The following is a 13,634-nucleotide window of genomic DNA, read 5'->3' as shown; positions in this document are numbered from 1 at the left end:
CCAGACTCTCTACTGAGCAGAGCCGGATGCCAGGCTCGATCTCAGGAGCCCAAGATCACCACCTGAGCCCAAACCAAGAGTCAGATGCTCAAGGACCTGGACCACCCAGGCATCCCCTCCCTTACTCTTTCAGCTGAGAGGGTGTATTCGGTTCTTGTTACTCCGTCTTGGGCAGAAGCAGAATTTGTATTTCTATTATTTTAATGTCCACACGGTTCACAAGTTGGCCCATGCAGTCCCTTGGAATGACTCCTTTGCTATTTAGCACGGTCCCTGACGCTCTCGAAGGCAGCTGGCTACACGAGAATACTCTAAGCCTGTTGTGACGTTTCTGTGCCCCTTCAGGGAGCCCTGGCTCTTTTGGGTAGGAAACAACGAAGCTTTTTTTGTTTAAGTAGGCAACAAACCCAGCATGGAGCCCCATGCGGGACTTGAACTCTCCACCCTGAGATCAAGACCTGAGCTGAGGTCATGAGTCAGATGCCTAACCCGAGGAGCCCCCAGGCGCCCCACCTATTTTGCCACATGCAAAATAAAAGCCCCAGACCCTGAGATAGATGCGTGGCCTCTTCAGCTTAGGCCTCATTTCATATGTAAGGAAATTAAAGTTTAGAAAAGTAGAGTATCTTTCAGCAACAAAGGAGTCGGCCTGCAGCAGGCCAAGTCGACACTACCTACCAAAGCAGCCTGCAGGGAATCCGGGGCCTTCCAGACCCCTTCGTGGGAAAGAAGGCCTCTCGGGGCACCTGGGGGTGGTGGGTTGTGTTGGGAGAGGACTCAGTCTGTTAAGTGACCGACTCTTGATTCTGGCTCAGGTCATGATCTCGGAGTCCCAGGATTAAGCCTCGTGTTGGGCTCCACGCCTATGGGCTCCACGCCAAGCGGAGAGTCGGCTTCAGGATTTTTGTCTCCTTACATCCACATGCCCTACAAATAAATAAATAAGTCTTAAAAAAAAAAAAAACAAGGAAAGCAAAGGCCGTTCTCTCCTGTGCCGTCTCTGCCCTGGGCCATCCACTGGTCTGCACGCACGCCCTCGGACTGGACACTGGGAGACAGGACTGCCTACCTCCTGGCTTTCCCCATCAAGACCCCACAGCCTTTGCTGCTCAAAGCCCATCTATTTCTTAGCATTTTTCTTCTCTCTGCAGGTCTGGAGCCTCCTGACTGAACTCCCACCCCAGCCTCATCACTCCAGCTCCTCAACCAGTGCAGCCTGACTCGAGCTGGAACTTCTCTCCATTTAGCACACGCTGAGGGAGTCACCTGCCCCTCGAAGGAGGCTAGGTCTTAGGGACACAGACCAGCCATGAAGAAGGGCTGCCTGCTCTGTCCTCGGGGAAGCCACAGTCTACAGAGGGGGACAAACAGGTAAACACAGGTGTGAGTACAGTGACAGGTGCCATGAAAGATTGGGGACAGTTAATTACCCAGGAGAGGCGGTAGGGTGTTGGCATGAAAGGTGGTTTGGGAAAGGGGGAGGAGGGGCAAAGACCCACATCTTCCCCAGATCCCTCATGGGAATCCAGGTGAGTCCACAGCAGATGTGGGCTGCTTCCCTACTCCTGCCCGCCCTGGGGAACCCTCAGCGATGCCTGCCTGGCCCTTAGGGAAGGCATGAGGCTGCCGCCCTGGCAGTGGCTCCTCCACTTGCACCAGGGCCCTCACACTTCACCCTCTGGCACCACCTAGAGCCTTGGGGCTGAGGGGGTTGGACATTGGCATCTTTGTCCTGCGCTAGCTGCTGTTCTGGTCCAGGGCCTGGAAGCTGGAAGACCTTCCCTTCACCTTTATTTCCCATGTTCCTCCAGAAGACCTTCCAGTGGTACAGGCAATCAGCCACTCACTGCACAGTGCTCCCTGACCCTTGATCCTCTTTTATTCTGTGAAATGTTCATGTGTTTTCACATCTTACCTGCAGGACAAGCTCTTTGGGGGCAGAAACTAGAACGACTCATCTCTGGGTTTCTGCTCCAACAGGACAGTTCAGTGAAAGTTGTTGGATGGTGGATAAATGGATGGGTGGAGAGGGAGTAGATGGGTGGATGGATGGGGGGGGTAGGTGGATGTGATAGGATCCCCGTCATATGGGATGGGAGCCTGTATTTCAGTGAGTTTATTAGGTTTGCAATAAAACTCCATAAAATACAAGTTTTAGACTTCAGGATAGAACCTGTAGGGATCCCTGGGTGGCGCAGCGGTTTAGCGCCTGTCTTTGGCCCAGGGCGCGATCCTGGAGATCCAGGATCGAATCCCACGTCCGGCTCCCAGTGCATGGAGCCTGCTTCTCCCTCTGCCTATGTCTCTGCCTCTCTCTCTCTCTTTCTGTGTGACTATCATTAATTAAAAAAAAAAAAAAGAACCTGTAGGCTCCAGAGTCCAGAAAAGGGGTGCCCTGGGAAGGCTCCCTGGCTGCCATCAGAACTGCATACTGAGAGCTGAGGAGGACACGTGAGCACTCACCGTCACTATATAGGACTGTCATCTCATCGTACATGTGTTACCTTCTCAGTACTCAGCTTGTGGCATCTTGTTTCCCCTTTATCATCTTGCTTGTTGGCCAATTTGTCCTCTGAGCTCAGCAAGACACGCTGGGGAGAAGCCACCTGTTTGCAGAGCCAGCTCAGGACAATCCTGGAACCCACTGCGACCCAAGCTTCTTAGGGAGTGATAAGAGGCCTTTGGGAATGAGCCTTCCTTCAAGGGGACTGTGTCTCACCCCTCTAGGGTGGGGAGTCCCGGTACCTGGGCTATCTCCCAGGACAGGGCCTGGCTTTCAGGAAAATGTCTCAAGTTCCTGTCCATAGAAGTTCCTAAACAAAAAGGCAAATGGAAAGCACGGGAACAGTGGATGTTAAGCCAGGAAACAGAACCTTGGTGACAACAGAGGAAGAACAGCAAGTACAAATTCATGAAGCTGAAGGTACCACACTTGTGGCTGTTCCCCAGAAACAAAGATGTTGGGAGTTGGAAAGACTTTTCTAGGGGGACTGCTGAATGCAAAGCCACCCCGTCCCTGCCACATGCACACATGCACACACGACCAGGAGCAGTGTGGCCTTGGGAATCACACCCCAGGGTGGCCAGCTTTGGAAGGCAGGGAGTCCACAGGACTGCAACAGACTCAGGAGGGAGGAGTCCGGGTGATGCCAAGGTTTTACACCTAAACACTGGATGGACTCACTGTTCTTTTTAAAGACAGTGGGATTGACTGTGAGGAAAGTGAGCGTGGGAGAGAAGATGAGCTTGGTGAAGTTTGAGATGCCGAGAGGACACTCATCAAGTAGACAGCTGGGTATGGTACTCAGTGCTCACGGGAGACGCACAAAGGGCAGATACACACACAGGGGTCTCCACGGTCGAGAGGGTCTTTCTATCTAAGGTCCGAGACTAGAAAAGACCACCATGGTTGTGAGGTGAGTAGGAAAAGAGTCAGGGAGAAGGGGGGCGACCAGCAAAGGAGCAGACAGTGCAGCACGAGGAAAGCAGGAGAGTGTGGCCTGTAGGGGGTGATCAGCTCTGCCCAAAGCTGCTGGCGGACAAGGCCTGAGCTGGAAGTCTCCGCTCCTTTAATGAGCAATGGATGCAAAGTTCCAGCTGGAGCAGGCTCAAGAGAGACCATGCCTCCAAAAGGGAGTGAAGACCACGGTTCTGTGACACCTGTAGAGCTTGGGCTGGGGGTGGGGCATGGGGGGTGAGGGGTGGGGGGTGGGAGGAGAGACTCCCTCCCACGCCAGCTCTTGTCACAGGTTTCCCAGCACACTCAGTCCCATCCTGTGACAACCGGACTGGCGTGAGAGGGGTCACACAGAGGCAGCCTCCTTGCACATATCTTTCATAAAGAACCCTCCAAGGAATCTAAAGGGAGCCCCAGGAGCTGAGCACAACCCCAGGAAACAGAGAGGAGGGTTAAGGAGAGCCCAACTCTTTTCTGAGAAGAAACCGGGTACATTCCGGTGCAGCTGAATGACACAGGACACGAGTCCGGTTTGCAAATCAAAAAAGGTTTATGGGATTCAAAGAAAAAAATTACATCACACATATTTAAATAATAAGTCAAAGTCTGTTACATAAAACGTAATTCCAAAACGTCTTAAATTTTATCACTGAAACTAACTAAAAAGGCTCAAAGTCAAAAAAGATCAGGCAATAAAGTGCACCGGGGGAGGCTGCCACACGCGCCCTGCTCCTGAACCCCAGAGCCGCAGGCGGAGGGCCTCCGTGCTGAGATCACACCAGGCTTCTGGTGCCCAGGACAGTATTTTTCAGATGGAAACTCTCCCAATTTACGGTCTTTCAATCAACAAATGGGAGTCGTTTACAGAAGGTATTTCTACATCTAATCAGGAAATGGAAGCGTAAATCAAAACCATTTTTAACACATCTATTCTTTAGAAACACCACGCTCAGAGAATGAAGTTTAATGTGACAAGTAATCCAGTATTCAAAGACCTTGTATTATCCACCAGAACATTAGTCGGACCTCCAATATTTTGCATAATTAAGAAAAATATCCAAATTTAATGCCATTCAACAGCATATACATAGTCAGAAATGTTTACACTGATTTCAGGTATAAGTGGGAGAAAATACTGGGCGGTGGAGAATGTGAGCTATATACATTTAATCACTGTTCTCTTGCAACTGTATCATCCCATGACCTGCAGGGGAAACTCAACTACGAAGTGTCCAAAAATATTAAAGCCATCTAAACACAGAGCCAGCACTCAGACACGTATGTCGATTAGGAGCTGGTGCAACTTCCTGGATATCAAGCAACACAGTGACTGACCAGGTGATGGTTACCATAAAACCTAATTGTATTTATTCCATATTTCAACCTCACCATTATTTTAATAAAAATAAACGTCAACAACTAAGACACAAAGACAAAATCTAAATACATATACAATAAAAACCCGTTCCCAGGCTCACAAAGCAGTGCAACATTCCTACGTTCCTTGCATGAGCTGTGCTGCCTGGATTCCCAAAGCCGCCCAACGCAAGCAATCTCAGTGGCTTCCTGGACCCCGGGGCTGCGGTCTCTGTAGAATTAAGACCAGAGATCACACGATTCAAAGTTGTACCATGGGTCTATTTTCTAAGCAGACCGCAAAACACCTCATTCCGAGTAATTTTGTTTAATCAATTTCCTTCAAATAAAATGAACGAAAGAAAAGCTGAGTAGTATTACTGCCTTTAGCGTTACTTACATTTCCTATAGTCCTTAACACTTAACAAATAAATGACATCAGAATATTGGAGCTGGACTCTCTGCATGTACACTTCACCTCAGACAAACTGTATTTTTAGTGGAGAGTTCCTCCAACCAATAAGGACATTTTCTTCTCTAAGATACTCTACCCACAAAACACTGTAAGGCCACAGCAAAAGAAGTCAACAGACAATTAACAAAGTGGCTGGATTTGAGTGCTTACATTATCTTTTTTTTTTTTTTTTTTTTTTTTTGGTGTTTGAGGTACAAACAGGAAACTGAGTTGGTTGCTCTCAGCAGAGCAATGGCCCCCAAAGACACAGACACTCAGATCCTACGGCTCACTGTTCAGGTATTTCTCAGGTACTCTGAATGACCCTCTGGGGCACATTCTTCACAAGTCACACCATGGACACAGGTAAATGACTAGTTCTACTTAACCAAAATTTTAATTCCTCGGGCTACAGCCTTAAAGGAATTGTTGCCTGGAATTTCTTGAAAATGCTATGAAAAGGCTAAATGCAAATTCTTCCCCTCCCCCTCCCCCATTTAAGTAGCCCCTATTCAAACCAGTTCTGGTTCTAAAAAATTCTTAGATCTGAACAGCCTGATTACAGACTTGTGGGTTGTTTTTTTTTTTTTTTTTTAATTTTTTTTTGGTGGCTGAAAAACATGCCAAATTTACTAAAAGTAGAGTTATTACGAAAACCATCTGAAAAGAAGACCATAAGATCACCTATCTAGAAATTGGTGATTTGAATACCAACAATATAAATACTTTAATAAAAAACAGTATAAAAATTTGTACCCTGTCTCAGTTTTACAAAACATGAATAGAAAGGCTGTAAAAATCCAGATTTTGTAAACTTTATTGCCGAAACGTCGGTTTGAATGCTGGTGATTCAGATGATCAAATTTTCTTCCATTTCCTCAAAAAAACTTCTGAAACTACAAAAGATACTGAACAGGGTCCCAACCAAAAAGGAAAAGCTAACATACTTTCATAAGAACCAGCTCCCCACTTTCTCCTACCCCCTATTTTTTTTTTTTTTTTTTTTGGAGAGAAAACCATCAGTTCCATTCCTGAAAAAAATGCTTTGAAACTCCCATTGGCAATTCCCTGGCTGACCTTTCACACAGAGGCTGGCGTGCTTACTGGGGGGCTCCCAGGTTTCTCTGCTGAGGCAATTCTGTTCAGCTTGCCAACCTCTGCCTGCCAGCCCGGGATCTTCTTGGTAGTCATGTGGCGCCGGGCATGCTTTGTCAGGTGGTCACTGCGCATGAAACGCCGATCACACACCGGACACACAAACTTCTTCTCCCCAGTGTGAGTTCTTCGGTGGCGAGAGAGTTCGTCGGAACGAGCAAATTTTTTATCACAGCCATCCCAGTTGCAATTAAAAGGCTTCTCTCCTAAAAGGGAAGAAAACAGACACTAAAGAAAACGTAAATGCTCAGCACCTTACTGGAGGGGTTAACCCAAGTCGGTTTTAAATTCCGTTCTTCAGGACGACCTCCTGGCCGAATAGTAGCACGTCTTGACTCCAAATTCTGTTCTTCAAAATCTAAGAAAGCAACGTCCTGTTAACCTGGTATTGAGGTGTTCAAAAGTCAAGAAATCCTCTCCATTTCTTTTTGCCACACCTAAGATATATGTCAGGGCCCAAAGCTGTCAAACGAATCTCACATTTCAAAAGTTTTTTTTTTTTTTAAGACCCATTTGAGAAAGGCAACGAAAGCATGTGCAGGGGGGAGGGTAGAGAGTCTCAAGCAGACTCTGCTGGGCATGGAGCCTGATGCAGCGTTCAATCCCATGACCCTGAGATTGTGACCCAAGAGCTGGACACCCAACTGACCACACCACCCAGGTGCCCCTCAAAACATATTTTTAAATAAAAATAAATCTCTCATTGTTATAGTTTGGGGCAGGGGGAAGATTCGTAAAAGGAATAATTCCTTCCCTCAAAAGTAGAGCTCCTTATGGGCACCCATTGCTCTGACACAGCTGTGACTGTCACACCTAAATACTAGACTCTGCTTCATCTGGTGAGTGGGAGCTGCCACAATTTAGAGCGATCACGTGCTAACTAGAAACCATCAACCTGAAATGTATTTTTTTTAAGATTTTATTTATTCATGAGACGCACAGAGAGAAAGGCAGAGACACAGGCAGAGAGAGGAGAAGCAGGCTCCCTGCAGGGAGCCCGATGCGGGACTTGATCCCAGGACTCTAGGATCATGCCCTGGGCCAAAGGCAGATGCTCAACCACTGAGCCACGAGGCGTCCCAACCTGAAATGTATATTTTGGAAGATGACAGGAACTCCCTGCAGTCCAGCCCTTCCTATGCTGTATTCTACAATCCATTGTCATCCTCCTCTCCCTACAGTTACACTCATGTTTACAGAATGTGAAGTGCACATTTTCCAAGATGCAAAAAGCCTGAGGAGTCTACTGCAACGTAAAGAGAAAATAACATGAGCATCACCCTAAAAATGTATCAAAGGACCACGAGCTTAGAACTACACTACATTTAACGTACTGGGATGAGCACACGGCACATTCTAGAAAAAAGTGATGGGTGTACTAATGTGAACCCCAATCCCTACAAGACTATGAAGGCTTTTCAGAGCCAAAGAAAAACAGCCAGCTCTCCACCTTTTTCAGTGGTGCTTGTGTTTCCCTCCCACTCAAGGAAGGCTCAGGGTGCATTTCTTAAACACAGGATCTGGTTTCCCGATGCCCTACCTGCCGTGTACTCACCTGTGTGGGTGCGAAGATGGGCCTTGAGGTGGGAACTTTTGAAGTAGGTTTTCCGGCAGCCTGGGAAGTTGCAAATGTAATTTCTCCGTCGGGAAAAGTCTACCTGAGGGGCACAGTTTTGACCGGAGGTGATGAACACTGGAGCAGGGGCAAGGGGCAAGAACCTGGGGCTCCCCACAGCCACTACACTGGATGAAGAGGTGGCAGGCTGGGGGAGGGCCACCTGGGGCAGAACCAGCATCACAGCTCCCTGAGGCACAGGGGGTCCCACGAACACAGGCGAGGGCACTGGAGCAGCATGGGGCAGGATGGGTTTGACGGTCCCTGCAGACACCTGGGGAGGAGGCTTCAAAAAAGCCGGTAACATGCCACTCTGTCCGGTCACAGGGATCATTTGGCAGAAGACAGGGGAACCAGAGACAGGGACAGAAATCAGAGGGGTGGCTTTCCTTGGCAAGTCACTTTCATACTTCTTTGGTGAGCAGGTTTGAATTGCAACAGGCCATCCTGCCTGCTGGCCTCTGTCAGCGAGCAGCAGGCCACCAGACTTGTGCAAGCAAGGCTGACACGACACCGGGTTAGTGTTCAGCAGATTGTCTGTGAGTTGTGTGTCCAGCAGAGCTGTGGTATGTCCCAACAACTGTGCTTCTCCTTCTCGGTCGACAGAAAGTTGGCATTCTTGAATGTGGGCAGCAGGAATGTGGCCAAGAGCAGGACTCCCTCCAGTATGGCGGATGACACTCGTCACCATGGGCCTGCAGGAAGGGCCAGGGGCTGGTTCCTGTGGCCCTGGCTTCAAACCAGGAAGGCCCCTCTCCACTTTCCTGCTTGGCACTTCGCCTGCCTCAGCGGAGGCTGGGGGGACGGACGTGACCATGCGTGCTTTGGAATCAGTTACTTGGGCAGGAACAAGTGTCCCTGTCAATGGCTCCACAAGATCAGGGCTCTGAGGAGGAGTCATGCACTTAAAAAAACAAACAAACCAACACAAAACTGTGTGAAAAAGTTGTTTTGGTTAAATTTTAAAAAGGACTTACTTTGATCACAATGCCCCTAATGCCTTTAAAAACTACCTAGAAAAGACTCCTCTCAGCCTGCTCACAACAGCACCCTGTGGATTTCAAGTCTATGTGAGATACTTTACATTCCAGGCTTTTCCCCATTTCCTGATCTCTCCCAAACCAATCCATTTGCTTAGTTTTAAGAATGTCAGTGCCACCCCTGGGCTTGCACAGTTACCAAACTGAGCAATTTAAGTATTAGGACCACAAATGAGAAAGCAAATTTATATTCAAAATAAGAGCTTTTCACAATAGTTTTTGATTCTCAATTTTTTTTTTTAATTTTAAATCCCAAGGCTAATCATTCAACACACACATATCCAGTCCCTACTAGTATCCCTACCAGACACTAGTAAGAATGGGGCACCTGGGTGGTTCAGTGGTTGAACATCTGCCTTCGGCTCAGGTCATGAGCCCAGGGTCCTGGGATTCCTGCAGGAAGCCTGCTTCTCCCTCTGCCTATGTCTCTGTCTCTTTCTCTCATGAATAAATAAAATCTTTTTTTTTTTTTAATTTTTATTTATTTATGATAGTCACACACACAGAGAGAGAGAGAGAGAGAGAGAGAGAGAGGCAGAGGGAGAAGCAGGCTCCATGCACCGGGAGCCCGACGTGGGATTCGATCCCGGGTCTCCAGGATCGCGCCCTGGGCCAAAGGCAGGCGCTAAACCGCAGCGCCACCCAGGGATCCCAAATAAAATCTTTAAAAAAAAAAAAAAAACCAAACCTATCAGAATAATCCCCCAAAGGTCATGCTCTCACCAGTGGCTCTGCCTGAACCAAGCATCTCCTGCAGCACCCAACAACTCCCACTTATTGTCAGCCTCCCTGTAGAAGAGCTGAAGCCATATACCTCCGCGAGGTGCTTGTACAATTCTCTCCACTGCCCACAAGTCCCTTCTCATCCCTCTTCCCACATCTGCTTTCCACACTCTCCTTCCAGTGCAAGCCTCCAGCCTAAGACAATCGGATTCTAATTTTCACTTCTGTTAGCCCATTCTCAACTTCTCCAAGCTGAGAAGCCATCTCTACCAGCCCTTGTGTAGCTCTAGCAAGTTAGGAAAACAAAAACCATGCTTGATTGCACCCAGCTCACACAAGTAGAAGTGGGTTGCTCCAGGGAGGCAGGCGCCAGTATTTCAACCCAGCTAATAGAGGCTGGTGCCAAAGCACAGGCTGTTTCTAGCTGCCACCCACGTATCCTGATCCCAGAATGGGTCATCTGGGGGGAAGCTAAGCCCCCTCTTTGCAATTCCCCAGAGAAGCAAGTACATTTTACCATCTCACATCAATCTGTAGGAGTCCTGTGAACATTTTAACCCTGTGGCTGCAAGCTATGATCTATTAATGGAAAGAACATATTTTCAGTAAGTAAGAGAAATTTTCGCCCTTAGGACCCACCTAGAGGAGGTTATGCACTTGCCTACCAGCAGCCCGATGAACCCACCCATAAATTCTTCAGCACACTTATTTAATATACTTCAGTCACTACACAAAATGTTCTCCTCCCCACTTCTTACCAGAGTTGATAAAGAGTCGAAGTCCTTTGGTAGCTCATGGGCGGCTGCGTCCACATGCACAGTGGTGGTGACATCCCCAGGGTCAGAAACAGGTGTGAGGGGTCTTATCTTTAATAGGTCACCTTTCTGGGATCTTTGACCCCAGGAGCTCATGCAAACAAGAGCCTCAACTGCTTCAATGTCATTCTGCTCCAAGATGCTGCATGTAGACCTTTCGCTATCATGCCTCTTCCTCTCCAGGATTGACTCACAGATGTCCATGATGTCCACCTGAAGGCGACACAACACAACCGGCTTCTCAGTTCAGGGGAAAAGAAAGGGTAACCCCGATGGGCATGCGGGTACACACACCAGGCGCCTGCACTATGATATGCACTTTAACACACACACGATACTCCACACACAACACAATCTGTATTCCAGGAAAACATGCCAACAGAACATTGATGACGATTTCACTTTTAAGCCAATGTTCTGAAAAGTGAAGATGACTGGACTTGAATGGCAAGCATGGAAAACCCTGATATTGAAGAAAAGGTAAGTCTGTGTGTCCTTTGGTAAATGATCAGTAAGACTTGAATCCCCCAGGTGTGAGCCAAAGTGGCCAGTGTGACACTGTCCAGCCAAGAGGAGAAACTGACACCAACTCTTCAGTTGGCTAAGAGGACACATGCTTCTTTAGAATTGGCAAAGCCACCAGAAGAGTGTCCCTACAGATGCATTTTTGCCAACTCTCTGAAGCACTCAGCACGGCCTTCTCAAGTCAGGGCATCACCATACACAGAAGTTTCCAGTGGCTCAACTCCATGGGTGCCAGGAAGTGGGGAGCCCATGCTGGTTGAGCCTTGTTCCTCAGACTCTGAGGAACACTCAGTAACTCCTTACTGCCACAAAGCTAGATAAGATAGATAGAGAAGATTAGAATTTAAAAAATTTTAAAAATCCAGCACAGCCCAGGAAACAGATGTCCTTCCTGTGTGTCACACAGGTCCTTTCAGCAGGGGGAGGGAGGAAGGGGAAGAGAAGCGACTGGAAGCAACTGATCTCTTCCCAAAGACCCTTTACATCTATGAGGATACACGTTTCCACTTGGCTTGCCCAAGCGCCAGGTCTCCCCCACGTTAGGCCCGGAACGTAGCAGCCTTTGCAAGTGCAGCTCTGACCCAGCTTCTGTCTGCACCCCAGGCCTCGGAAACCTGAGATCACAGACGTGGGGCTGCCGCCTGCCTGCTCGCTGGACCACCAGGGGCGCGAGGTCTGTTCTGGAGGCGCACAGGGCTCCCACACCTCTCTCAGGCCCTCTGGGTGCTCGAGTCTCCATGACCAAGGTCCTAGGTGTAGGCCGCCAACTCCCTGCAGCCCTCAGGCCCGACACCCGGCGGCCTGGGTGAGTAGAGAGCCCCACCTCAGCGCACTCAGGCCCCTCCTTGAGGGTGCCATCCCGCCAACCGGCTTGCCTCGCCGCGTCCCCTGAATACCCTCAGCATTCCAGCTTCGCCGGCCCCAACACCTTTCCAGTTTGGCTCCGCCCCCTGCCCCGCCCCCCGCGTGCCACCTTCCCGCCAGCTCCGCCCCCTGCACAGGCCATCTCGGCTTCGCCCCGCCCCTGCCCTGCGTGCCACCTTCCCGCCAGCTTCGCCCCGCCCCTGCCCCGCCCCCTACCCCTTCCCACCGCCCCCTGACCCCCGCGTGCCACCTTCCCGCCCGCTCCGCCCAGCCCCTGCCCGGCCCCCACCCCTTCCCACCGCTCGCTCGCCACCCCCTGCGTGCCACCTTCCCGCCAGCTCCGCCCCTGCCCAGCCCCTGCCCCCGCGTGCCACCTTCCCGCCAGCTCCGCCCCGCCCCTGCCCAGCCCCTGCCCCCGCGTGCCACCTTCCCGCCAGCTTCGGCCCCTGCACAGGCCATCGCAGCTCCGCCCCGCCCCTGCCCGGCCCCCTCTCCCTGCCCACCTTCCCGCCCGCCCCGCCCCTGCCCCGCCCCCACCCCTTCCCACCGCCCGCTCGCCGCCCCGGCCCCCGCGTGCCACCTTCCCGCCCGCCCCTTCCCACCGCCCGCTCGCCGCACCCCCGCCGCCCGCGCGTTGCTCTCCCGCCAGCCGCGCCCCGCCCAACGGCCGCCTCCTTGCACGGCCCGGTGACGTCATGGCTGGAAATAGCCCCGCGCCGGGAGCCGGCGGCCGCTGCGGAAACGCCAGACAAAGCTACGCGCAGGGCGGCGCGGGGCACACGCCCCCGGGCAGCCGGCGCGTCCCCGCGCGGCCGCTGCCCCTCCCGGCTCCGGAGCCCGCAAGGGCCCCCCCCCGGTGCGGACGCGGCCGGGCCCCGCGCCCGCGCCCCCTCCCCGCGCCCAGGCCCCGCACGGGCGGCACGTCCCCGCCTCGCCCTCGTTCGGATGGGCGCTCACTCACCGCACGCGCGTCGCCCGCGCCCCCGGAGCCCGCGGTGTGCATGGTGCCGGCGGCCCGGAGGCAACAAAGCAGCCTCGGGGCGGGAGCTCGGCGCACGGCTGCAGCCGCACGTGCCCCACGGGCGGCGGCCACCGGGAGCTGCTGCGGCCGGCGCGAGCCTCCGCCCGCCCGCGCCGCTCTGCCCCGGCGCGGCCCTCGCGGTGCGGGAGGGGCGGGGCGGCCGCGGAGGGAGCGGCCGCGGGGGCGTGGCGCGAAGGGAAACCAAAATACACCGCGCCCCGCGGGGGCGGGGCCGGGCGCCCGCCAGCCAATCCGCGCGCGGCCTTTGCGCCGCCGGCCAATGGGCGCCGCGGGGCGCCGCGTGATCGGAGCCTGGCCGCGGCGTGATCTGGCCGGGCGGGATGCGGCACGTGTTTTGGTCGGAGTCGGGGGCGGGGCCTGAGGCCCTGGAAAGTAGGGGAAAGGTCCCGGCCGCCGCGGCGGCGGCAGCGCCGGCGGGAGCCCGGCTGGACAGCGGGGCGGCGCCCAGGGCCCGGGGATGTCCCGGGGCCGGCAGGCCGGCGGGGCGCGGGGCGTGCTTAAGGGGGTCCCGCCCGCGGCCGGCCTGGTGCGGGCCCCCGGACGTGGATCGCTCCCGCGCGGAGATCTCACCAGGTTTTGCTTGGTTGT

The 13,634-nt window shown here is 52.4% G+C and overlaps 1 protein-coding gene across 3 annotated transcripts; it reads right to left on the bottom strand.

The window, feature by feature from the left end:
- Positions 1-770: 770 nt before the first annotated feature.
- KLF11 (KLF transcription factor 11) lies at positions 771-13,148 on the bottom strand. 3 transcript variants are annotated; one of them, XM_055327751.1, is made up of 5 exons: positions 12,966-13,148; positions 10,559-10,828; positions 7,978-8,941; positions 6,345-6,628; positions 771-927 (listed from the first exon to the last, which is right to left on the bottom strand). In XM_055327751.1, the coding sequence occupies exons 1-4, from the start codon at positions 13,005-13,007 to the stop codon at positions 6,348-6,350; spliced, it is 1,557 nt and encodes a 518-aa protein (XP_055183726.1). In that variant the 5' UTR covers positions 13,008-13,148; the 3' UTR covers positions 771-927; positions 6,345-6,347. The 3 variants fall into 3 exon arrangements, with proteins under 3 accessions (XP_055183726.1, XP_055183725.1, XP_055183724.1); XM_055327750.1 differs by lacking the exon at positions 771-927 and adding an exon at positions 3,766-5,045; XM_055327749.1 differs by lacking the exon at positions 771-927 and having other exon boundaries at positions 5,440-6,628.
- Between the last annotated feature and the right edge of the window lie 486 nt (positions 13,149-13,634).

Source organism: Nyctereutes procyonoides, unplaced genomic scaffold (assembly GCF_905146905.1).
Source record: "Nyctereutes procyonoides isolate TBG_1078 unplaced genomic scaffold, NYPRO_anot_genome, whole genome shotgun sequence".
Classification (NCBI taxonomy): domain Eukaryota; kingdom Metazoa; phylum Chordata; class Mammalia; order Carnivora; family Canidae; genus Nyctereutes; species Nyctereutes procyonoides.
This window is presented reverse-complemented; position numbering and strand designations above follow the sequence as displayed.